The 26,614-nt window shown below is 46.3% G+C and overlaps 2 protein-coding genes across 3 annotated transcripts in view; one reads left to right on the top strand and one right to left on the bottom strand.

The window, feature by feature from the left end:
• The window catches only part of LOC135902820 (uncharacterized), a 225,092-nt gene extending 218,502 nt beyond the window's left edge, over positions 1–6,590 (bottom strand). The window contains exons 1-2 of the mRNA XM_070532434.1: positions 6,204–6,590; positions 550–754 (exon numbers count right to left, since the gene is read on the bottom strand). The gene's annotated coding sequence lies outside the window, so the exon portion shown is untranslated. The remainder of the gene's footprint in view (positions 1–549; positions 755–6,203) is intronic.
• The window catches only part of LOC135905594 (endothelin-converting enzyme 1-like), a 94,887-nt gene extending 77,234 nt beyond the window's left edge, over positions 1–17,653 (top strand). For both annotated transcript variants that reach the window (XM_065436538.2, XM_065436539.2), the window contains 3 exons: positions 1,196–1,312; positions 2,826–2,902; positions 17,415–17,653. In XM_065436538.2, coding sequence (XP_065292610.2) covers positions 1,196–1,312; positions 2,826–2,902; positions 17,415–17,514 — 294 coding nt within the window. In that variant the 3' untranslated portion in view covers positions 17,515–17,653. The remainder of the gene's footprint in view (positions 1–1,195; positions 1,313–2,825; positions 2,903–17,414) is intronic.
• Positions 17,654–26,614: the final 8,961 nt, after the last annotated feature.

Genomic DNA, 26,614 nt, shown 5'->3' on the forward strand with positions numbered 1-26,614 from the left:
TAGCAGCGTCTAGCTACGTCTTATATTGCTGCTCGGCTAACAACAGACGTTCAGTAAGGGCGCTCGCGTTTTTGAAGTCGAAAGGCAAAAGTAGCGCCTACAAGTGCTTCCTTCTTTTTTTCACCAAGCGCAGGGCTCTAGGCGAGATAATGTAACGATTCCTTATTTTTTTTTTGCCTTTTCACACTTCTGAAGTGGCTGTAATAACGCAATGGCCTACATTGTCACCACGATCGACATGTCGTGAGTAGTGGATGTTATGAGCGTCATATAGCCGAGCGGAAATAATCGCTACATTACACCGGCCCTGATTACTTGCCGTTTTTTATTTAGGATTCCCAACTTTGCTGTTCGGCGAACCGTTGTAGAATGCGGTTGATTGTTCTCTATATGTCCTGGTTTCATCCTTCCCCAATGATCGTCGACGTCCGTGATCCTTCACGAATACACCGTCGTTCGGTGTACGTACTGCAGTTTATTTTTCTGGTTACAGGTCAACAAATACGAACACTTCCTTAAACAGGTTGAGTTCTCCACAGAGCGACATACCGGGCACTTCTCGGTCCCCTGCTTCGCTGAATCATCTTGTCCACTCAACACGCTTCCCTTGGGCCCTCGTCTCCCGAGGCATCCCCCCGGCAAGCCTTGTTCAAGTCAATTGCTAACATCAGGAGCGTTTCGTAGTGCGGAGAATCTGTCAGCGAAGGGAAGCTCATTCCATTGCCTTTTTGCAGAGGGTCTCCATCAGCTCACGCTACAAATAAGAAAAAAGACCCCGGCATGTGCAGAATTATTTCTGCATACATGGCACGTTTTTATTTTTTCATTCCGGTCGATGTATGCTTGTACACATATAGTACTGCGACAAGAAATCAAAGAACACGTATATATACCGGCCACATAACGGGCTTGGAGAGAACAGGACGTGAGGGGCACCGATTGCAACGCACTACGCGTTTGAAAATTTTGTACCGTCACCGTGAACTTGCTCAGGAGTGTTGTGGCTGTTATTTCGGCAAACAAAACTTCAGAATCTTCGATTTGCATATTACTCTTACACGCCAGTTGAAAACTCTGCATATCAGAATGACTCATTCAAAGGAGGGCCAAAGAATGACCAACCTTCAGTGGCGCATGCGACAAAAAAATGCATATGTATCGCTTTTGTACATGAAGAACATACGCATGCGTGCAGGTCTACACGAGCATCCTCAAGCACAATCGACCTCCATTCGTGGGACGCGAGGCACAGTGGCATTTTGGCGACAACAACATGACCGCTGAGCAACTTTTCTTCTATGCTTACGCATCGGTGAGTGCGAGAATATCGGAGGGTGCGCCGTCACTCCAAGAATAATGTAGAGTCGCACAAACAGTGATACGTAAAAATAGGATCGAAGATGGAGTAAAATTCCATAAAGGCGAACTCGTAGATAACGTAGATATATGTCCAGCTTATGAGGTCTTTGTCCCAACAAATGTGAGCCAGATAAGCGAAATTCTATCATGCTACATGCACCAAGATATATATATGTATATATATATAAGGAAGGCAGGTATATTAACCCGTCAAGAGTCTGCTTGGCTACCGTATACACATGCAACAAAATCGCGATTACGCGAAGCCGCCCACTGGAACGGCAATAAATCACAAAATAAAAAAAAACTTGAAAATAATTTATTGTTACTGCTCACTATTGACAGCGTTGTACAAGCGACTCCTCAAGTTTTCAGTTGCCTCCTGCAGCTGTATCTGCGTCCTGTTATGAAAGCTAACACGTAACCTAATTTTCTTAATTATAATTCATGCCCTCACGTTGCTTAAAAGGTCCTTGAAGGTTCATGGAATTATACGCGGCGTTATATGAGAGCGGTACTGGCTCTTGTGGTTACTGTAAAGTGTGTTCACTTTGTCAGCTTACCCGCCGTGGTTGCTCAGTGGCTATGGTGTTGGGCTGCTGAGCACGAGGTCGCGGGATCGAATCCCGGCCACGGCGGCCGCATTTCGATGGGGGCGAAATGCGAGAACACCCGTGTGCTTAGATTTAGTTGCACGTTAAAGAACCCCAGGGGGTCAAAATTTCCGGAGTCCTCCACTACGGCGTGCCCCATAATCAGAAAGTGGTTTTGGCACGTAAAACCCCAAATATTATTATTATTATTATTACTTTGTCAGCTTGCAAAGACGCCTTGAGGACTTCCTCAGATAACACTACCACAGTGTCATCCATGGTAAAACACATTGGTATCAATGGTAATATGCCGCCATTCGAAGCCCCACTGGGTGGAGTCCGCACCCTCAGATGTCGGCGCAGCGCCAATATGAGAAATAATTTTGGTGAAAGTTAGACGAGTTCCGGCTATTGCGAACGGACAGCGATATGCACAACGGCAAGTCCGCAAGGGCGTTGTGAATGGGGAAGTTGTCATCCACCCGAAAGCAGTGCCTCCTCAGGAACTCTTCTGCGTTCCGCAATTGAAGAACAATACGTCCTGCGCAGAAGACTGAAGCAGAATATCTCTAGGAAACCAATTTAGCTACTGAGCTGTAGAGAGACAGCTCCTGATTGGTTCACATTGTAGAGCAACTGCCCCTTGAAATCGGTGGAGCCGCCGTTCGAGTCCCAGAACAAGAAGACTTATCGTCAGTTGAGAAGCTCTTGCTCCGAGGGACCAGTACTGGTTTGTCTTTATATGTACAGCTTCGTGCTGCTTTCGTGTGGATGACATATCTTTAACGCAACGTTGTGCAGGCGGTATAGTAGGCAATATATCAACTGTTAATCTCAGTAAACGCGAAACACTGCCATGCTATGCGCTCGCAGAATATGTGCTCGGCGCTCAGCTCGAGAGCAGACTACGAGCGCAGAATGCGAGGACCCATCGCGCCTGCCAGCTTTAGGTGAGTGGTGACCAGCTGCAACTGTAAGCGTGTGCGTAGTTCTGAGTTGTATTTTTTCCTGACCCTGCTTTCCTCCACTCTGGGGAGAGCATCGAAGCTCAACATGGCTCTCCTGACAATGGCAGATGGCCTTAATTCTTTACGTCATCGAGGCCTGTAGAGCGTTTTGAATACACATGTATGTGCCCCGCCCATCGACTAGCACACAGTGTATGAATAAAGGTTCTTTTATAAACAATGTATATGTTCCGAAGACAAGCATAGTGGCGCGTTTGTTTTCCATCATCTGCTTGCCAGGATCAGTAGTAGGAAAGCCACGATGATGTCACTTCGTAGCAACTGGTTGTTCTATTTTTCTTTAGACAATTAGAAGACGACCACGTCAAATGTTTGCCTGCCTTGTTTTCTTTCGTTCAGAGCAAGGTTCTGTCGATAAAAAGTGCCGTACTTTATTTTGACCCTTTTTTTTTCATTCGCGGCTTTCTTGACTTGCACATGTCTTGAGTGATGATGGCACCATGGAAATTCGCGCGGGAAGATCTTACGCATTGTGCATGAGCACTTTCAATAGAACGATTCTATGTGTTCTAAAGAAACACATGCAAATCATCATCATCATCATTGTCAGCCTGGTTACGCCCACTGCAGGGCAAAGGCCTCTCCCATACTTCTCTAACAACCCCGGTCATGTACTAATTGTGGCCATGTCGTCCCTGCAACCTTCTTAATCTCATACGCCCACCGAACTTTCTGCCTCCCCCTGCTACGCTGCCCTTCCCTTGGAATCCAGTCCGTAGCCCTTAATGACCATCGGTTATCTTCCCTCTTCATTACATGTCCTGCCCATGCCCATTTCTTTTTCTTGATTTCTACTAAGATGTCATTAACTCGAGTTTGTTCCCTCACCCAGTCTGCTCTTTTCTTATCCCTTAACGTTACACTCATCATTCTTCTTTCCATAGCTCGTTGCGTCGTCCTCAATTTAAGTAGAACCCTTTTCGTAAGCCTCCAGGTTTTTGCCCCGTAGGTGGGTGCTGGTAAGACGCAGCTATTATACACTTTTCTCTTAAGGTGTATAATAGCTGCGTCTTACCAGCTATATTATACACCTCAAGAGAAAAGTGCACTTCCTACATGAACACAACATGCAAATACCTATGATTAAATAGCTTCAGTTAGCTGCGAAACCGTGTTTAAGTGTCCCCTAAAAGCGATTGAACTCACGCTCATCGCTCATATTGCGCTGTGTGCGACTGCTGCGAGTACACAGTACTTTATTTGTTTTGTTTTTTTCACTTCGAATGCTTTTTTGAAAAAGCCGACAAAAGTTACGTGAATTACATCACTACAGAATAATGACTTGCCCAGGCGGTCATCATTTGGAGAATCATCAGAACAGATTACGTAATAATTCAATTCATTGTATTAATTACCTTCCTTGTTACCAACTTTACGTCGCTATATTACATCGAAAAGCTCAAGGAAATCGTGACTGAATGCCTGCTTCCGTGTTTCCACATAAATGACCATGTAGACCAAAATAACTGGCAGCAAGTTATTCTTCCCCGATTGCGCACACGGAACCACGGAACACAGCTATCCATTTAAAAGTTTTACCTTCGTGTGACGTGGCGTCAAACGAAGCTGCCGCCGAACACTTTTTTTTTCTTCACGCGATCTTATTCCGGTTGGCTCTGTGCGCAACTCCCGGTAGGATTCAGTCACTTCTGCAGGGAGGTGGGGGAGCGCTTTATCGCCCCTACCTTGCAGGGCGGTTGCAGTGGGATCCGCGTTTCGCAGAGCTGCGTGCGTAATAAGGTAAATTGAACGAACTATTTGACAAGTTATTTCTCTTTACGCGACCGTTTTGAAATGTACGAACACAAAACCTAACATTTACGAGGATTCTGTTCAACTTTCTAATATAAAAATGCGGCGTCAAGTTTGTAACTACTAGGTTATGAATGGAATAAGTTTAGTTAGTGAATGGATCGCATTGCTTTTTTCTTGCAACGGATGCCCTTCGCCTGGGAAGTTAATAAATCTGTAGTGATGTTATCCGAATATCTTTTTGTGGGCTTTTCTTTTTAATTGTTCAAGTAATAAAAAAGAAAGCACACTGTGCAAAGGTGCGACTTTTGCTCGAGACCGCTTCATTTGGCGCGCAACACGGTGGACTTCCGTACAAGTCTGTTGCTCTTGGGAGCACACCCATTAAATCGTGTGGCTTCACTATAAATATCAGTGAGTCACTGCGACGAGTAAAGTGTAATCTAGGATAGAAATATAGGCCTCAAATTCGATAAATATTTCTTCATCTTTTTTTTTTTTTTGCCGTAAGAGCGCTCATTGGTCGGCCTTCATGCGCTCTCTACTCGAGAAAGCGATAGTCGCGATAACGAGAGAATCTGTGTTCGTGGTTTGCGCGGTATCATTTTTTTCGCTGACATCCCTGGCAATCACACGAAAATCGGAGACCGGAAACCGAATAGGTCACACCTGTGTCGCCCTCTTCCTGTGTCTGTGTCTGCACTTTTTTCCTAGCATGAATTCCTACCAACTAGTTCGACTTTCTCTGATGCTAAAAGTAGTGTTCCTCGTTGTACTATGACAAATTTAATCCAAAAGGCTTTTGTCATCGCTGTTGTTGTTTGTATACTGTAGTTCCTGCTCAACCATTATCCGTGACCCATCAGACTAACGGCTGCAAATTTTTTTCCGAGAACCAAAAAATATTGCGGTGTTTATGTCGTGGTGTTAGTCAGCCGCGGTAAGAACGTGAAGACTGCGCTCGAGGTCTGTCTTCCTCAACCGAACCCACTATATAAAATTAATATTACTAGAAGAAACATATCTTCTTTTTTTTTGCCAGCACTATAGATGTGCTTCGATGCAAGGATCGATCATCGTTGAAAGATTACCTAATGTGTGACCATAGATTATCGCATCCAGAAACAATTATTCTGTAAGCATGCATAATATGAGAACCATTAGACAAGAAAATATGGTAATAGATTATTTCGCGAACCGCGCGTGTGCTGAAACCTACGTACGTTGGTTTCACGTCGACACATGATTCTACGTTCTTTTTCTATTGCACAGGATGTTCCCGCGTTTACCCCCTGCGTCGTTCGTGTTCGAAATTTATCCCTCCACTTTTAGCAGTTGTGCATTGCGTTCTTCTACTGCGCGTGCACGAACTGTCATACGCGCATATATGTAAATACTGTTAAATACTGTACTACTAGAGATTATCGGCGTCAGCACGGGGAAGTGTGGAAAAGGAAGACGGCAAACTCACGGTGCGCGCTCTTTCGGTGTCCAGCTGAGATTTCACCGTTTTCCTGGTCTTCTGTCAGGCGCCCTGCAGACTACCTAGGATTTGGTGTATTTGCTGGGTGCTCGTCTTCACCGCCCTGGAGTTCCAAAGCCGTACCTTACCATCGGCCTCCACAATGACCGACGCCGCCGACCCCTTGCAAGTCGCTCACGCCCCCACAGCTGACGTGTTCTGGTGTGGTACGTCAGCGTCACCTTGCGATCTTCAGCGGCACCGACAATCACGACGTGGAGGACTGGCTTGCAGCGTTTGAACGCGTTAGCTCGTATAACAAGTGCGATGATGGCGTCAAGTTGACCAACCTCATCTTTTATCTGACCAATGTGGCCAACCTGTGATTCAGAAACCACCATGCCGGTTTTACCACCTGATATGCTTCCACGGAGGCCCTCACTTCATTTTTCGATCGTCCCGCTGTGCGCAGACTCCGCGCCCAACACCGTTTGCGTGGCCGCGCTTATCAAAGCGGTGAGACTTTCACGAGCTAGATTGAGGATGTCATCAACCTCTGTAAACGCGTGAATGTATCCATGACCGAATTCGATAAGATAAGGCACATTATGAAAGGTTTAGACGACGGTGTCTTCCATATGCTCGCGGCGAAGAACCCTGTGACTGTTGCTCAAGTAATAGACATTTGTCAAAGTCTCGATGAGCAGCGCAAACAGCACCTTTCCACCCGTCGTACCATGTTGCAATCCGCGCGCCACTCGGCCTTGTAGCCCGGATGCGTTGATACTGATCATTCCGGCTAGCTGCCGCAGATTCAGCAATGCATTCATGAAGAAGTGGCTCGCCAGCTATCTCTTGTGGTGTGTGTTACTCAGCCCACTTTCACACTAGACCCCTCGCTCCTTCGTATAATCCAGGTGCAAGTTGCTGACGCGCGGACCTCAACTGTCACCTCAGACTTACACTTACGCTCTTACCCGCCGTGGTTGCTCAGTGGCTAGGGTGTTGGGCTGCTGAGCACGAGGTCGCGGTATCAAATCCCGGCCACGGCGGCCGCATTTCGATGGGGTCGAAATGCGAAAACACCCGTGTACTTAGATTTAGGTGCACGTTAAAGAACCTCAGGTGGTCGAAATTTCCGAAGTCTTCCGCTACGGCGTGTCTCATAATCAGAAAGTGGTTTTCGCACCTAAAACCGCATAATTTTAGCACTGAAGCTCTCAACCGACCTCGCACTCGTCCGATGCCTACTACTTCCAGCCCAGCGACCGGTTTCTGCTCGCCGCGTCCGCTACGCCCAGTTCACGTACCGTTGTCGCCTTCCGAACATTTTGTTAACCCCTGGCGTACTCCGCATAACCACCCCATCTGTTTCACATGCGTTATTTAGGGCCATGTTGCGCATTTCTGTCGCCGCCGTGGACTTTACTTTTGCGATGGCGCGCACCGAGCTTCAGCTACCTTTCCCAATATCCTTCACACATTTCTATCCCTGATCCCTCGAACTAGTATTCATGTCGCCCCGCATTCAGCTCACGTCGATCTCCTCCTCGCCGCCGCCATGCTCTTTCACCCATGCTTCGCTATTCGGGCTCTGGCCATGAGAAAACAAGAACTGCGCCGTCGTCGAAACTTTCGAGGCCTCATCTTTCGAACTCCCTCCCCCTCCCCCCCAACGAGATCACAGTATTTGTCGAAAGTGTCACCACAAACGCTGTTGTCGACACAGGGGTTGCCCTTTCTGTCATAAGTAAAGAGCTCTGCCGCGAGCTCAAAGTGGCGATTCCCTTTCCCAATCTTTCACTACGCGCGGCAAGATCGCAGCAAGTCCAGCCTTCATCCGCATGTACCACTTGTGTTATTATTCAAGACCTATTAAATTTCGTTGAATTTTTCGTTCTATGCCGTGCTTCGCATGACCTTATTTTGGGATCAGACTTTCTTTCCGTGCTTCATGCTGTTGTCGACCGCACTCGTACGCAACTGGCTTTGTCTCCGTTCAGCGACACTACCATATATCTCACTAGCCAACCTCCGAAAGCGGTCGTCGCCGCTGACGTCATTCTCTCTTTTCTCTGCCGCCTTGGTCTCCGTTTCTTCTGACTGTCTCCGCCTCAACTGCTCTTTTTACACCATCTAAATATAGCGTGCGTTGACGGAACCTTGTACTCCCGTTTGCCGTCGCCACACTCGCCGACGGTTCCGCTACAATTCATGCGTGCAATCCATTTACCTGTTTTTCTGCTCTATTACACGGTGAATGTGCGGGGCATTTCGACACTTTTGAAGTCATTCTTCCATGTGGCCTACTTTCTGATGAGGCACTACTGCCTATCCGTGCAGTCACTGCGGCTACCACACCAGCCTCACGTTCCTATACTAGAGTGTCTTTCAGTTGCCTGCGGTCGATGGCGGGCTACGCCAGCTCAGCGCAGTGAACTCGTTGAACTGCTTGAACGTTTCGATCCCTCTATCGACCTCGGCCAACCTTCCTTGGGACCCGCCGTGGTTGCTCAGTGGCTATATGGTGTTGGGCTTCTGAGCACGAGGTCGCGGGATCGAATCCCGGCCACGGCGGCCGCATTTCGATGGGGCGAAATGCGAAAACACCCGTGTGCTTAGATTTAGGTGCACGTTAAAGAGCCCCAGCTGGTCAAAATTTCCGGAGTCCTCCACTACGGCGTGCCTCATAATCAGAAAGTGGTTTTGGCACGTAAAACCCCATAATTTTAACCTTCCTTGGGGTGAACGTCAGCGGTTGTTCACCATATTTGCACCGATCATCATGCTCCGCTGCGCCAGCGTCCTACCGTGTTTCCGCAGCTGAAGCAGTGTCATTGACAAACAAACGCTGTACGTGGTGTGAACCAGCCCTCCCACAGTCCTTGCGCGTCTCCGGTCGTGCTGGGGTGCAAAAGGAACAAATCCATCAAATTTTGCCTCGATTACCGCCGGCTAAACACGATTACCTGCAAGGATATTTAACCCCTACCACGAATCGACACCGAGTTTCTCTCTTGGCTGGATCTGCGCTTCGGGTACTGGCAATTGCCGATGGCTGAAGCCGACCGTCCAAAAATCGCTTTTGTAACTGCTGACGTATTATATGAGTTTAATGTAATGCCTTTCGGCCTTTGCAGCGCGCCTGTCACTTTCAAGACAATTACGGACACTATTCCCAGGGCTCTAAAATGGCAGGCATGCCTTTGTTACTTGCTGACATTGCTGTCTTTTCTACGGATATTGAATTGCATCTCTCCTGCCTTGAGCAAGTCCTTGTTTATCTCACCAGAGATGGGTCGCAACTTGATTTGCAAAAAATGTTTTTTGGTGCCCGTAAGCTTCGGATGTTAGGTCCTTTTAGAAATGGTTTTAGGCGCAAAAATAAGGCACTTCAATCTTAGGTCCCGTTGTCTCGAAACAGGGAATTCTACCAGATCCTGCGAAACTTCGCGCTGTTGCTCAATATGTATACCCCAAGCCCACTACTCTACAAGAACTTAGGAGCTTCATCGATTTGTGTTCATATTGACACGCGTGCTTACCTTTATCCGGTTTCTTTAATAATCAACCTATTACGCCCAAATAAGCGAAAATAAGGAACATCAGTCTAAATTGAATCGTCGTCAGTGTCTCGTTAACGCACTGCTGTTCTCGTTTATTCTTTAATACTCATTCTGTTTCGTGGGTGTCCTAGCCCGTTGTGCCGGCATTATGCTGCTACAGGTGTAATACTTCGGGAATCCCTACTTGCAGCGCCTGCTGCTGGTGTTGCATTTGTGGCCGCTCCTCATTATTATGATTGTGGAAGTGCGCGAGATCTTGTACCTTCGTTAGGAGAGCTTTGAACCAAGATAGCGCGTATATCTTGTCGTTTTGGTCAGGTCTTCTTGAAGCGGTACCTGCTAAAGGTATTTTCGTCATTTTCTATGGCAGCCTTTTGCCGGTATCACGTTTCCATACATTTATTCTCGCCCGTGATTTCGGCCTATGTTTTCTATGTTTGAGCTGTTGTGCCAACGTCGTGCCACCGTTGCCATCATCGTTGTGTTGTATTCGTGCGGCATCGTATGTGTTTTTATAAATGGCTGTGCCACCACTGCTTCGAGTTGCACCTAAGGCTTTCTGTTGAGTGGTCCGCTGGCACACCATACTTTTTTCTCGGAGGCGAAATCATCTCATGTGGCTATGCCCTTTCAGCGGTGAATGTTTTGATAGGAGCGGCCGTACCTGCTAAGGCAAATACGTAGACGCTGACGCGCTTATTCTGTCTGAGGTCGTGGAAATGCGAGGCATTCCTAATTCTGGAGTGACGTTTGACATTTCATTTACTTTCAGTCTTCATAGATGGTCACATTTATTTTGCTGAAATTTCACCTACCTTCGCGTTAGCTCGCTTGGTACCCTCCCGTTGGAAGTACTATACATGGTGTCGTCTTCCATTCGTGCTCTGGGTGCCCGCTCTTGAGAAGTCAGCTGAAGCTACGTGCAACAAATTTGATGTTGGCACTTGGATGTTGTCTTCTGGTGCTCAGTGAGCGCGAGGCCTGTCTATCTGTTCCTTGTCTTCTGAACACCTTCTTGTCACTATTTCAGGCCTTCAAAAATTTCCTTCAGAGGGGCAGTTGTTAACGGTACTTTCCCTGTATTTTTTAAGCCTTCTGCTGACATTATCATCATGTTTACTTGACAGAAGGTAATGCTGATAAATATTGTTCACGAGCCTTAAGCAGACGTTGTAGTCGAACGCTGAAGAATAATGTTGACGTGCGTTTCTTTAATATACATGCATCAAAACTAAGTTAGTGAGGCGTTTTGGCATTGTGCCCCGATTTGAATGCGGCCGCCCTGGACTAGAATCGAACTTGAAACCTCGTACTCAACGGCACAGCGCCACAGCCATCCACCGAGGTAGCACGTGGGGCTGGTAATGCGTGGGGCAGCGTAAAGTCCTTGTTTACCAGGTTTTGATGAAATCATAAGATATCCCCAACAAAATAGATTTCTTTATTGTTCTTCGTCTTTATATTTCGTTAATAGGCTTTGACATTTTCCGGTGCCTACCTGTGCTCACCTCTTGGCACAAGTGCCTTCTGCCGTGGGAGGTCCAAGGGCCTCACTTATTTCAGGAATGTGTCGGTTTGCTGCGCATTTCTCGGTGGCAGTCAGAAATAGCAGTGAGCTTGCGTGGCGGCAAGACACGAAATAGCAGCGGGACCAGAATAGCGTCGCAGTTCGAAGAGTCGAGTGACATTCGGAAGACAAACGCCTCTGAGTCAAGCCCTTAGCTTCGTAGTTGCATGCACCACTCATGCTCCTTGAGACATTCCACTGTCTACGCCGAGAGCTGCTTGTCACTTCTGTACAACGCAGATTGTCAACGACTTGGTTTTAGTAAAAAAGCAAGCAACACGTTTGCTTCAAGATAATCGAAAAGCACGCGCTTGAACTATATGTGGCAGAGTCGATCAGTTGGATTTTAGCTTTAAACTCATTGCAAATGATGCCATTATCCCGGCAAGTCAGGGGTTTGTCTGTAGAGCTTATTCACCCTTGGCAACAGCGTTTGATTCCCCCTTTCCGGTTTACAAGATTCGGTTACTTCTTGCGATCTACATGTCCCTGAAGTACTTTAGGGGAACTACGGTTTGTGTGCAAGGTGCGAGCAGCTAGCTGCCGAACAAATACGCGCACTCCTGGGTAACAACATAGGGATTCTGTACAAGTTTAACGTACAAAGCCCTTATGCACTTGTTCTCTATGCCTCTGCTCTCCGAAACAATGTTCCCGAAATACATCGAAAGAATAACTTCGCAGTAAAAGCAGCGCACAAGGAACGGCAACAAAATACAGAGAAGTACACAGGACAGCGCGTGTCCTTGTGTTGCCATTCCTTTTGCTCTCATTTTACTATGAAGATAAAACATCTTGGCCAGTTACACACTCAATAGCTTCGCCTCCAACGTGACATCACGAAAATGAGCCAACTTAATTGGATGACTCATCTTTACAAGTAATGCTTCAATTAGGCTGCAGTGTATCTTCCGCTGCATTCTCAGCAGATATAATTCACCAAAAAATATATATATAAAAAAATGCGGATGCCATGCACTGTGGGAATCGATGTAAGCGAAGCTTTGTAAGCTCTTTTCTTTCACTGAGGGCAATTTGCTGTGATGTTGGTGGCGAATGTGTAATTTCCTCAGCGTTTAGTCCGGTACGAGAGTGGTTAGTTAATGTTAGACTTTACCTTGTGTGCACCTCTGCTGTTTGTCTGCGTAGTCCGCAGAACACACAGAGAGACGGGTTTGCTTGAGTGAGGCGTTGTTGTGCGTGATTACGCATAATCTCTAAGAGGGTTGAGCATTATCATTGCCTCACATGGCACATCGTATCGTGGCAGAAGTGTCGAATTGTAATTGAATTATGAGGCTGTACCTAATCCAATTATTAATTATAATACATTGTATACAAACATTCGCGGTCTGCACCATGTTTCACTGCGTAGCGAAGACGCTCCTGTTCCACGTGGTGCTTCTTTCAGGCCCGGGTGTCCTCGACGCTGAGTGCACACTTTGGAGCCATTTTGCTTGCGCGTGTTTACGTGCTCCTTCTGCATACGTGAACTGCACGCAGTTAAGACGCCAACTCCAAGCGCTCTTTTAAGGCTGTGGACGATTGTACTGTTTGCACTGTCACAGCCTAGCGCGCAACCTCCACAGCCTAGCACCTGCATATTTGTCTCATAGGAAAGCAAGCACAGCACGTGCCATACGCACAAACGTAGGCATGTCGTGGTGTCGCACAACCCACAGCGGCACACGCGCCAAGATCATCGCAGCAGCGCCCGGAAAGTCGGCAGAAGAGGCAAAGAAAGCTTCGCTTTGAAAACACGACAGTTAGGACGACACGCAGCAAGCTCTGAACCGCGCGGAACTCTCAAGTGATGGGTTTATTGCCGCGGTGACACACATAAGCAGGTAGTCAACAAACGGGACATGAACCAATGCGACTAGACGACATAGTTGGTGTATACGTTGAAAGCAAACAACGCTAAACACTGGACACAGCGTAGCATTTTGTGGCCCATTTTGTTCTATTTCCCGTGTTTAGCGAGTTTTGCGCACATGGCATCAGCAGCGCCTAGCCATTCAGTGAAGTCAAACTCCAAAATATACCATCTGTAGAAACTACATCATACTCTACTTTGCGAAGCAGTCGATGTTTGGCTAACGTCATCTTATTACGCTAGCGTCAGAAAAGAGCTCGCAAGCCGACCAACCCAGAGAAACAAAGCTGAGGCGATGACGCGCAGTCTCGTTACCTTGTGATTTTCTTGCCCGATTACGGTTTTCTCAAAGCTAGTGCAATAAAGGATGTAACTTCCATCAATTAGCGCCAGTTCTGTCGTGGTTTCGCTGACGCAGTTTCTCTTTTCGTCCCAAAATCAATCATCTTTGGCCGACCTTTCACGTGAAATACATTTGCGGCTAAATACTATGTTATTGTGCTCATGAAGTGCGAACCACACGACCTGTCTTATCGCAGTTTACTTCTAGCGCTAAGGCAATTGTTCTCTATCGTCTAACCTGCTCCTTCATGACCCGGCCTACCTGGCCGCCACAATATATATACCGTGACAAAGTTGCGTCATTCAGCGCTTTTTGTGCATGTCGTTCTCATTGCTGCTTTTCCTGCTTTTTTTTTTCTTGTGCATTGGGGTATATCTACCACGAAGTATACTACCAACTGGCCCAAGCCATAGTCTTATTGCCTTTTTATGTCGTCATCGACTAGTCTCGTATTTCTTGGCTCGCTTTCGGCATCGTACGTCAAGTTACCAGTAATTCGTCACATCCCTTCAAGTTCTTTTCTTTTTTCTTTTTTTTTCAGTACGAATTCTTTTCCCAATTTCCCTTTGTACACTCGGGGGACTGTCTTGGGCCGCGAGTGATGAACAGTTAGCTAGATAATTATATATTTCGCTCATTACCACGGTGTCCAACTGAACCCGAACCGATATGTTTGTAACATGCCTGAACTTGAACCGAACCTCAACGCACTCCCCCCCCCCCCCCAAATAAAAATAAGATAATAAAATAACAACAGCTGCTGGTACGGCCCGAGGCACGAAGCATACAAGGCGACAACGGGTGCTCGATAGTTTGGACGATTGTTCGAATAGCTACACTTCATTCGGCGCACCCTACTAGCAGATTGTTATCACTCATGAGTTGAGTTTTGTTAGAGAATGGGGGTAGACGATGGGTATGTGCTGGTAACTACGGCCGCCTCGGCAGAGACGCTTTCACTTCTGCAGTCGGCCATGACACTTGTGTTCCGCGGCCGAAAAGTTGTCTCAGGGGCTCCATGGAATCAACATTTGGGTGATGTTCCCGATTCGGCCGTTAACTAAATTCGGCCTTGTAACTAAAACTAGATCAATGGAGAGCGGAAAAGACGCTTTCCTCCGAGAGGGATATCAACGGGTCCAGCTGCACAACGTACTGCAACCGTAACGTTGAGGCCGTTAACCAACGCCGTCACCTTCTCCGCGAGCGGTAAGCGCGGCAGTATGCGGCATCTGACACCTGCTTGTGTTACTTGCCGTGGTTCAACGCTTTTCTATTTGTGTAAATTATTCGTGAGGCCCAATGTACGTGCTTTTGTCTTCTTTGTCCGCTCTTAGCCAGCGCAAGAGTACGTTACTCGTGCAGGTGCGAAAGAAATAAGATCGACGTATGCTTCCGCACAAACCATCCCTTTTCATCGTTCAGAAACACCCATGTCATCACTTCCTTCTAAAAAAAGCAGAAAACTGAGTGAAATGTCAAACGCTAGCTTCTTTCTTTGCTACACACCAGAGGTGTCAAGTTGTGATTTACGTAATGCTGTGTGAATTCCTGCTGCCTTCAGCACCATAGATCAGATGCTATAGTTCCCTCACCACCAGTTCTATAGCAAAACCCAGAAGCAAAACAAAAACTGATTCTGCTTTGTCAAAGTAACAAGTGTGGAAGCTACGCAGATTTTACGCTAGCGCAAGGATTCTCACTAATTATCTCTCTTTTTGATATGTATGATGAAAATTCCCGCTTTATCTGTGTCATTCATTCGTAAATTTGCGCGTCCTCCCGATGGAACTTGCGCATATGCGCCTTGAAGCATATCGCCATAGGGCAGGATACCATGAAGTACACCAAACCAGTTCGTGAGCCCGTTCAGTGTCACGAACCGGTCTGCGAACCGTTTCAATTTTTATTTCTTGGAGCCGCAACTGAACCGGAACGAAATCACAGCGCGTCGAACCCGAACCAAGCCGCCATTTTCTTGCGGTTCGACACCCTGCTTATTACCACTCTGAGGCACTTGGTAACGTCCGCCGCCTTGGAACATGGTACATTGCACCGCACAGTTATCTCGACCGCCGTACTTATTCACTCTTCTATCCTCTTCAATTTTTCGCATTTCACTTTACTGCCAATTGTATAAGGCAATGTCACCCTTTCCTTATATGCTTCAGCTACTGCGCATCTTCGTGCGCAGCTCTACGAGATAAGCGAACTTGCTCATTCGACCCAATTCCCATGCGATAACTGCTGCTCACAGTAAAAGAAACAAATTAATGTGTGGAGCCTGCAGGGTCTGCCTCGACAACAAAAGTCTGCATTTTTAAACAGCCCGTTTCCTTTGGCCGCCTAAAGCGAGCAGTTTATATCCTGCATGTGACCCCCCCCCCCAAACAATACAGTAGTTTTGTGACAAATCTTATCCAAAAAAGTGTTTTTGTAACCTAAATAAGTACGACAACCCGATCCGGTTGAGAATTTATGACTGCATTTCTAAATTTTGTTTTCTTTCTTGACATATGTACATGACACTCCATTTGTTTGAAAGCTTTAAAATGTCTTTTTTTTTAGAAACTATTATAGTAAATGCCTATATGTTACTGAACAGTTCGGATGCTTATCACTTCAGAAACATAAAGCACCGTCTAGAAGTGGCCGATGTAAAAGGGTGATATCTTTCATTAGAACGGTAGTTTACGCAAGCCTTTTTTGTAAATTGCTGCTTTAAGTGCAAGTAAATGTTTCGCTAGCGGTGTTCAACAATGCACGAACATTTTTTGCTCAATTTTTACCTCATTTTTACATTACAAATATTATTTAAAGATAAACAACAGCTTGCAGAGTAAATTGTCCACCCGGTGAGGCCTGCTGTGTTGGCCTCAGTGCTGAGCCCTTTCTCTTTTTTTTTTCCTGCATGTTAAATTTAACTGGTGAATCCATAGGGTGAAGCTGTAACCTCTGTTATTACTTGTTCACTATGATTGATCCGATTCCAATCTACTACGAATGCTTGAAAAATGTTGACTTCCAATATGGAATAAAATTTCCCGCTAGTTTTTTTTTTGCTTTTAAAGGCAAACAAGATAGCGCAGAGGAAAGCTAGTAAAAGAGTGACTTAATTCCTTCACCGAGCGAAATGTTCCTTGACGTTCGTATTACTGGGCAATCTGGAAATTAGTAACGACGTTAAACGTTTCATGCATTTCCAGCGCTCTAAAGCAATAGGAAAAATTAAGAGAAGAGGGAAGACGAAAGAACACGCAGGGCACTCGTACCTGACCTCTCCAGCGCCCTGTCTGTCCTTTCGTCTTTCCTGTTCTCCTAATTTATCCTATTTGTTTAAATCGCTGGAAATGCATGAAATGTCGATATTCCGACAAGCCCATCTGTCCACTGTAACAAAGCTAAAGCTTAGCTCAAGCTGCGGGTAACATCTATGCAAAGGGAGCTTCCTGCTGCTGCAGGCTGCAATGTTCGTAGTAACCAAGTGTATTCGGCTACAGTATGATCGAATACTTCGATTGGGAAAGTAAGTGTATGTGAGCGGCATCCGAAATTTTGAATGTTTGCACACCCGCAATTATTGCAAAAAGAGCGATGAACACAGCCCCGAAAATATATCTTAGGTTCACTGACGGAATGTCTCTCAGAACCACTATTGCTGATCTAATTTTACGTGCCCCGCTCCCCCTCCCTCGAACCTCATTATCTTTTCCTTCGTCCCCAGATGATAACTACCAAGAGGTGGTCGTACTCTGTAGAGAAATAAAGACGTTTTCTCCACCACCAGTAAACGTAATTGTTGTTATCTAAGGTTTTCCCTCCCATTCGCCGCTAATTGTTTTTAAATCGTTTACATGCCACTTCACAGGGTGAACATACCGCTGCAGAACCTACGTGCATTCGCCGAGGCCTTCGAATGTGATGACAAGGCCAAGATGAACCCGGAGAGAAGGTGCATCATCTGGTGATTGGTCGCGCTCATTATGGCACACGCCTCAATTTATGACGCCGAGAGCCACCATTAGGCTCGGGGCATTCGCTTTTCTGAACAATGTGCTTTTTACTTCTGACTCTAATCTAACAAAAACGACAATAAAATACCTTATGTCCTTAACGGTTTTCCTGCGGACTGCGTGGAAGTAGGGTTGAACTGGATTGAAGCTGGCCCAGTGGGCCGTTTTTGTGTAGCAGCGGTGATTTGAGAAACGGTGCATGCAAAAAAAAAATCACGTCAGAACTCATCTCACCACAATTGTCGACGATAAAGCGAATAGCATTCGAGTAATGCAGCGACAGACCGCATTACTGAAATGACGGTATTTAACACGTTTAGTGGTAATTCTGAGACTTTCGTTGCTTCAGCTACATGCCCCATACTCTGATATCGTCCCAATCTGCTATGGGACTCGCTTTCCAAGGTCTCCCAAACCCGTGAGCTTAGCGTCATGACGTCGAGTGAATGACACTGACGCAGTGACGAAGGAATGACGAAGGAATTATATTGATCGGACAACAAAGACGGTACAACGACGGCTGCATGATCTGCAATGAGAGGTCTTTCCTTAAATTATGGGGATGGTGTGACGACAACAGCGTGAGACAGCGAAATGAGGACAATCTAAAGGCTACGACTGCATGACGAGAATGGCGCTACGACGTCAGTATGACGACAACCGGATCAAGAACCGGGAATGAAGACGATGGCATGACCACGGCGTCATGTGTGACAACGGGTTTATGATAGCATCTGTCTGATGATGACGAAATGATGACGATGGCATGAGAACGGCGCCATAATCGTGACTGAATGACGACAGCATGTTTACGATCATGGACATGGAATGACGTCGATGGATCGACCGCGGTGGTATGACGTCTGGATGACTACAATGAGATGACGATACAGAGGTGATGACGAGGGTGAAAAGACGGCGTGAGGGCAGTGACACGATGACAGCGGTATAGCGACGACCGTGGGACGACGATCACTCACCACGACGGCTTGACGAGAGTAGGATGTCGAAGTTACCATGACGACCTCGTAATGACCGCGACTGCTTCACGACTACGGCACGCACGACGATGGTCTGAGAACGGATGCATGATAGCGCCTGTCTGAGTATGATGGCATGACAAAGGCGACATAATCATCATCAAATGGCAACAGTATCATTACGATAGAATGACGAAGAAAGATTGACGTCGGTGGGACGACAAAGGCAGTATGACGATGGTGACATGACGACAATGGGAAGACGTTACTTAAGTGATGACGATGATGAAACGACAGCATGGAGAGAGTCGGATGACGAAGTTGGAATGATTGCAATGCATTAGACATGACGGCATCATGACCACGAAGATATATATATATATATATATATATATATATATATATATATATATATATATATATATATATATATATTATGGCCGAAGCAATTAGACAACTTTAACTGCTCTGTCAGAGTAGAAGGCGTGACGACGACAGCATGACGAGACTCGGATCACGAAGCTGTAATGTAAACTACGGAACGACAACACGATAGCGGTGTGACAAGGAGTGCATGACGACTGTATAAAGGCGATGGCGTGAGGACGACGGCATGACGAGAGTCAGATGACAAAGCTGGAATGACGATGATGCAACGACCACGACGGTATCATGACCATGAGTCCATGTCTGGTGGCCCAAGCTTTTAGACAACTTGCGCAACTTGGCACAGGGAAGAAAGTGTGAGGACGACGACATGGCGATAGTAAGATCGTGAAGCTGGAATAACGACGATGGAACGATCACGACGGCACGATGACCAGGTGCATATACCTAGTGGCTTCAAGCAAGTAGACAAAGCAATCCAATGGGTCCGCATAGACAGACAGACAGACAGACAGACAGGCACACAGACGGACGGATGGATGGACGGACGGATATCGATCCCGAACCGAACAAATTAAGGGGCACTACACATTATAGGTGCTGCTTGTATTTACAACGAACGTTTATTTTGTTTATAGGAACCGTACGACACTAGTTAGAAGTTACTAATGAATTATTACTAACGAAGTTACTAACGAAATAACGAAAATTGAAGGTAGTACAGGTCTACGCCCCTACATCCAGTCATGATGACCAGGAAGTCGAAAGATTCTATGAAGACGTGGAATTGGCGATTGGTAAAGTCAAAACAAAATACACCATACTGATGGCCGACTTCAATGCCAGGGTAGGCAAGAAGCAGGCTGGAGACAAGTCAGTGGGGGAATATGGCATAGGCTCTAGGAATAGCAGGAGAGAGTTATTAGTAGAATTTGCAGAACAGAATTATATGCGGATAATGAATACCTTCTTCCGCAAGCGGGATAGGCGAAAGTGGACGTGGAGCAGCCCGAATGGCGATACTAGAAATTAAATAGGCCTTATACTCTGCGCTAACCTTGGCATCATACAAGATGTGGACGTGCTCGGCAAGGAGCACTGCAGTGACCATAGGATGTTAAGAACTCGAATTAGCGTTGACTTGAGGAGGGAGCGCAAGAAACTGGTACATCAGAAACCTATAAATGAGTTAGAGGTAAGAGGGAAAATAGAAGAATTCCGGATCAAGCTACAGAACAGGTATTCGGTTTTAACTCAGGAAAAGGACCTTAGTGTTGAAGCAATGAAGGACAATCTTATGGACATCATTAAGGAGTGTGCAATAGAAGTCGGCGGTAACTCCGTTAGACCGGATACCAGTAAGCTATCGCAGGAGACGAAAGATCTGATCAAGAAACGCCAGTGCATGAAGGCCTCTAACCCTACACCTAGAATAGAACTGGCAGAACTTTCCAACTTAATCAACAAGCGTAAAACAGCTGACATAAGGAAGTTTAGTATGGATAGAACTGAAAATGCTCTCAGGAACGGAGGAAGCCTAAAAGCAGGGAAGAAACTAGGAATAGGCAAGAATCAGATGTATGCGTTAAGAGACAAAGCCGGCAATATCTACTAATATGAATGAGATAGTTCAAGTGGCTAAGGAGTTCTATAGATATTTATACAGTACCAGTGGCGCCCACGGCGATAATGAGAGAGAAAAGAGTCTAGAGGAATTTGAAATCCCGCAAGTAACGCCGGTAGAAGTAAAGAAACTTGGGAGCTATGCAAAAGGGGAAGGCAGCTGGGGGTGATCAGGTAACAGCAGATTTGTTGAAGGTTGGGGGGCACATTGTTCTAGAAAAACTGGCAACCCTGTATACGCAATGCCTCATGACCTCGAGCGTGCCGGAGTCTTGGAAGAACGCCAACATAATCCTAATCCATAAGAAAGGGGACGCCAAATACTTGAAAAATTATAGACCAATCAGCTTACTGTCCGTTGCATACAATCTATTTACTAAGGTAATCGCAAATAGAATCAGGAACACCCTAGACTTCTGTCAACCAAAGGACCAGGCAGGATTCCGTAAAGGCTACTCAACAATAAACCATATTCACACGATCAATCAGGTGATAGAGAAATGTGCGGAATATAACCAACCCTTATATATAGCTTTCATTAATTACGAGAAAGCGTTGACAGCCGAAACCTCAGCGGTCATGGAAGCATTACGGAATCAGGGTGTAGACGAGCCGTATGTAAAAATATTGAAAGATATCTATAGCGGCTCCACAGCCACCGTAGTCCTCCATAAAGAAAGCAACAAAATCCCTATAAAGAAAGGCGCCAGGCGGGGAGACACGATCTCTCCAATGCTATTCACAGCGTGTTCACAGGAGGTATTCAGAGAGCTGGATTGGGAAGAATTGGGGATAAGAGTTAATGGAGAATACCTTAGTAACTTGCGATTCGCTGATGTTATTGCCTTGCTTAGTAACTCAGGGGACCAATTACAATGGATATAGAAGAAGAAGCCGAGGTGCGGACGTCCCTCAGTGCGAGGAAAAAGCTGGCATTGGAATATTTTGTCCTGCACTCGACTGGTCTTTTTCTTTAAGGTTGCCTGATTTTGTGCCTATTTTTCTGGCCGAGTTGTTAGCAGTAATCTTAGCTTTACGTAAATTAGACCCAATTTTTTGAACGGCTGCCATTCTGACTGACTCCCTTTCAGTATGCTCTTGCCTTACCGCTACTAATGAGTCCCCCATACTAAAACTCTTCCACTTACTAGTTCCAGCCCATGTGCAATGTGTTCATTTGATTTGGGTACCAGGGCATAAAGGTTTGTTTTTAATGAAACTGCTGATTCACTGGCAAATGCATCACTATCCGGCCCTGTTCTTCCAATTCTACCAGTGACTGCACAGATCACGGCGGCAAGATTTGGGATGCGATCAATAAGATTAGCCTTATCAAACCCACATTTGACTGCTTCTCCAGAGTATCAGCACCTGGCACATCCCTGGCATAGCGAATCCTGTGATACAAAGATGCTTGAGGTCTGCGTCACCAAATTACGCTGCCGCATACCCTCGCTGAATTTCTATGTACACAGGTCGGGTTTGGTTCCCTCCCCCCTCTGTTCTTTTTGTAATGAGGAAGAGACGATACACCACTTTCTTCTATCTGGTCGCCGCTTTACTGCGGTTAGAAAAAGATGGTTGGAAATACCGTTTCGGAGAATTGGCCTGGACTTGACAGAACCTGCAATTCTTTCGTTCGGAGCGTCCACTTTGGGATTCAGCCACAGGGATGCATGCTTCGCTGTCCGAACATTCTTTACGGAATCTAAACGAATGCCCTACTAAATTCCTTTCTTTTTGTTTTTACTTTTAAATTAATTATTACTCATTCAATATGACTTTCCTGATTTTATTTAACAGGTAATTCTGCGCTATTCAATGCTATTTCAATAGCTATTAAGAAATTTATGCTCCATAACAATTTTGAATAGTCCACCCATTTCTTGGCCAATCCCCCATCGTGAGTAGGAGCCACACGCATCACAGGCTACAACAACAACAACAACATCGGCTCCGTCGTTTTTGAATGTTTGTGCAGCCTTCTTTGCCACCATCATGGATTCAAGCACATCACTGGATTTGTGAAGCCACCGCGAATTGGCGGACACCTTTCTTTAAGGTGGGACTTTCTTTTTTGGACTTTTACTGGCCTTTCTGGTGCAAACCCAAGTAGGCCTACTGGCCCCGCCGGGCCGCGATGGCGGAATCGCGCATGGAAGATGAAGACGCTACCAGATTAGAAGAGAATGATGAACATCTAGGTTGGAAAATTGTGACAAGCCGAAAATTACGCTCCACCACAAGGATTGCTGGCGATGGGAAAACATCGCCGCAGAGCCAGCAAGAGCAAGGCAACAGCAGCAAGAACAAGGGACCTACAACCACTATGCTCAAAACCCGGATTGTCAAGGCATCAAGGATACCCCAATTGCCCGAGAAGCACAGCAAGATCACCATCCGCCCACGAGGAGGTCTCAACTTGAGCAAAGTGAGCACCACAGCGATAGGCGTGGCGATTATTGAAGCAGCGGGCCTGACTCCACAACAAGCCCGAGATGATGTCGTTTGCCCTAACTTCACGCAAAACATCATGGTGGTTAGTACACCAGATCCCAGTCATGCTGCCAGGTATGTGCGAATCAGGTCGATCATTATAATGGAAACCGAATTTGAAGTGAACGCCTACGAGACAGCTCCACATACCACGTCTAAAGAGATCATTCGGAGTGTTGACCTCAGAGACAATCAGGCCACGATAACGAAGAACATTGTGCATGACTTTAACCCACTAGCATTGGCAGCCAAACGTATTAAATCCACGGGCTCGGTCATTGTTCTGTTTGATGGGCTCAAGGTACCCAATTATGTCAGATACGGGTCGACCCTTGTAAGGTGCTACCTGTATAGGAAGCAGTTTGTCTGCTATGCTTGCGGAAAGATTGGACATCGATCAGATATATGTCCAACACCGGACGTGGTACAGTGCAGAGGATGTGGAACTCAAAACCCGGAGGACAGTCACATGTGTGTGCCTAACTGCAAATTGTGTGGAGGGGACCACCCAACTGGGGACAAGACTTGCCGACAGCGATACCAAATTCCATACGTGGTGCGAATTCGACGACGAGAACGCAACAGATCTGCATCGGGGGCGACATCAGCTCAGCTGCAATGGGATGCCCAAACGGGCACCAGGGCGCGCATGAGCTCAAGGAGCCCCACACGGTCAAGACGCCGCTCGCCGTCGAAGGGCAGAAGCCGCTCCAGATAACGCGAAGTGCAGATGCGCTTCGAAGGAGGAGGGCAGACGCCTGGCGACAAGACGACATCTGGAACAACCTGGGGCGACAAAGTGAAAGGTACTGTGACGGGTGCGGAGAGCGGTGCGGGACGGCCGGTCGGAGATAATGATGCCAGGGTAAAACAGCTAATTAAAGAAGTAACGTATCTGAGAAAGGCAAATGAAGAACTTACTAAACAGGTTGTAGAACTTCGCAAGAACTCGCAGACTGGCTCCACAAAAGTAGCAATGGCCAAACCGTTGAATAATGACAACAGGCGGGATGAAGAAAACACACCAGCTCCAAAGAAGCGGGCAATAAGACCAGTAGAAACGACAGTGTGCTCTGCTTTGGAAGAGATCAAGGAGGCGATTAAACAACTTAGAGATGCCATAGATAAAGCTACCTTCAAAGTTGATAAATTATGGAAATGGAGACTGACGGCTGAAAAGAGGCTCACCAAAGTAGAAGCGCAAGGCAAGGACGACGAATACCTACCCTCAGAAGCAGAAAGCGTCAGATCGCTGCCTGGCGCGTCGTGGGGTTCTACGAAGCGTAGTCTAGCGGGTATCAGTAAGGCGGGCTCTATAAGCTATGGCTAGCAGGGGGAGCTTTACCGTGTGGCAATGGAATTGCCGAGGATTTTATCACAAAAAAAGCACCTCTCATGCAGTTAATAAAAACCTCTCCGGACAAACCGAAAATAATTATGCTGCAGGAAAACTTGGCGGATGAGATCAGCCTATCCGGATACAAAGCGACATACAGGGGCAAAGAGCCGGGTAGGGGGCTAGCCACGCTCGTAGATAAGAAAATACCTTACATAGAACATGGTTTTCGCCTTGGACTAAACAAATTAGAATACTTACTTGTGGAAATAACTTTGAAAAGGAATAGAAGCAAACCGCAAAGCTTCTTTTGTCTTAATGTTTATAGCAGCACTAGCGACATGAAACAGAGTTTCAGGGCACTTCTTAATAAGACTATGGCTGTTACTAAGCACGCTCCACTCATTATTGGAGGGGATCTCAACGCCCCACATCAAACCTGGGGGTATCGCTGGAATACTAAGAAAGGGGATGGACTCTGGAACCTAGCTACAGATCTTAATCTCTCCCTCATCACAGACCCAGCTTATCCCACTAGGTGTTGTACATCTACATGCAGGGACTCCACACCAGACCTTACTTTCGTGTCAATTTTAGCGAACGCTGACTGGAATAACTCCAATATTGACCTGGGTAGTGATCATTACATATTACAAATACTATTGGAAACACCAAGTAATGAGATAAAGCACGTTAACTACATTGACTGGGATCTTTTTCGGAAAGCAAGGAAAAGCAGAGCTGAGACAGAGGCAGGACAAAAGAAAACACTCCAAACTTGGACCACACAGCTCAGGGAAGATGTAAAGGCGGCAATGAAGGATATTACCACAGAGGAGGATATCGAAATCATGGACAGTAAGCTGGCGCACTTGATTGAAGCAAAACAATCTATGTTAAAAAGATGGAAAACGCAATGGCTGAACAGGAGACTCAGGAAGCGCATAGCATTGTTGAATGGGGAGATTGAAGAACACTCCAGAAATTTACAGAAACAACAATGGGATGAGCTTTGTAATTCCATGGATGGTCGAATCAGACGTGGTGGAAATTGGAACTTACTTAGACATTTGCTTCATGAGAACGACACGAAATCAAATAGGAGAACAGCAGTAGCACGACTCGTCCATCGTGAGAGTCAGGACACGACGGAGGAGGCCATTCTGGATCGGCTCGCAGCTAAGTATTTACCACTTAAGTATAGCAATGAGAGTACAGACCTGCCTAAATATACAGGGGAAGACTGTAAGCCTATGGATCAAGACTTCACAGAAAGCGAAGTTCGCGCAGCCCTGTACGACCTCAAAAGTAGACCTGCTGCCGGTCCAGATGGCATTCCCAATAGGCTGTTGAAACATTTGGACGATGATTCTATAAAATATTTAACAGAGTATTTAAACGAACTCTGAAAGAACGGTGATTATCCGAAGGAATGGAGAATTCCTAACACAATTCTTATTCCCAAACCAGGCAATCGACTCAGTCTAGATAACCTAAGACCCATATCGTTAACATCATGTCTGGGCAAAACCATGGAGCATGTCATACCCAGTAGACTGACTAAGTATGTAGAAAACAGAAATGTTCTTCCGCATAACCTGATCGGTTCCCGTCCTGGACTTTCGACTCAAGATGCAATGCTTTTAATCAAACATCACCTTATTCTTGCTAGACAGCTACATGCGAGAGCTATTCTAGGCCTAGATGTAGAAAAGGCCTTTGATCGCATCAAGCATAGGGCCATATTGGATATCCTCTCAGAGATGGGATTGGGTAAGCGATTGCACAATATAGTCAAAGCCTTTCTCGGTGGCCGTTCTGCTTGCCTCAGGTTAGGCGAACTCCAATCGACAACCCTGGAACTTGGGAATCGTGGGACACCACAATGGTCTGTCCTATCTCCCATGTTATTTAATTTGGCAATGTCAAAAGTGGCTCGAGGTCTCGCGCAGATTGAGGGTATCCACTTTGCTATATATGCTGATGATGTAAAAATCTGGAGTGCTGAAGGTAATATGGGACAAACACAGACCAAACTACAGGAAAGCATTTATGTGGTGGAAACAACACTTGAGGGTACGGGACTGAACTGCTCTGCTAAAACCTCAGAACTATTGGTATTACGGAGCAGTAAGCGTGGGCGCAAGCCGAACGGATATATCCCAGAGGAAGAACCCCGCATTGACATATACGCCAAGAATGGAGAACCAATCAGGCAGGTGGAGACTATTAG

This window comes from Dermacentor albipictus, chromosome 1 (assembly GCF_038994185.2).
Source record: "Dermacentor albipictus isolate Rhodes 1998 colony chromosome 1, USDA_Dalb.pri_finalv2, whole genome shotgun sequence".
Classification (NCBI taxonomy): Eukaryota; Metazoa; Arthropoda; class Arachnida; order Ixodida; family Ixodidae; genus Dermacentor; species Dermacentor albipictus.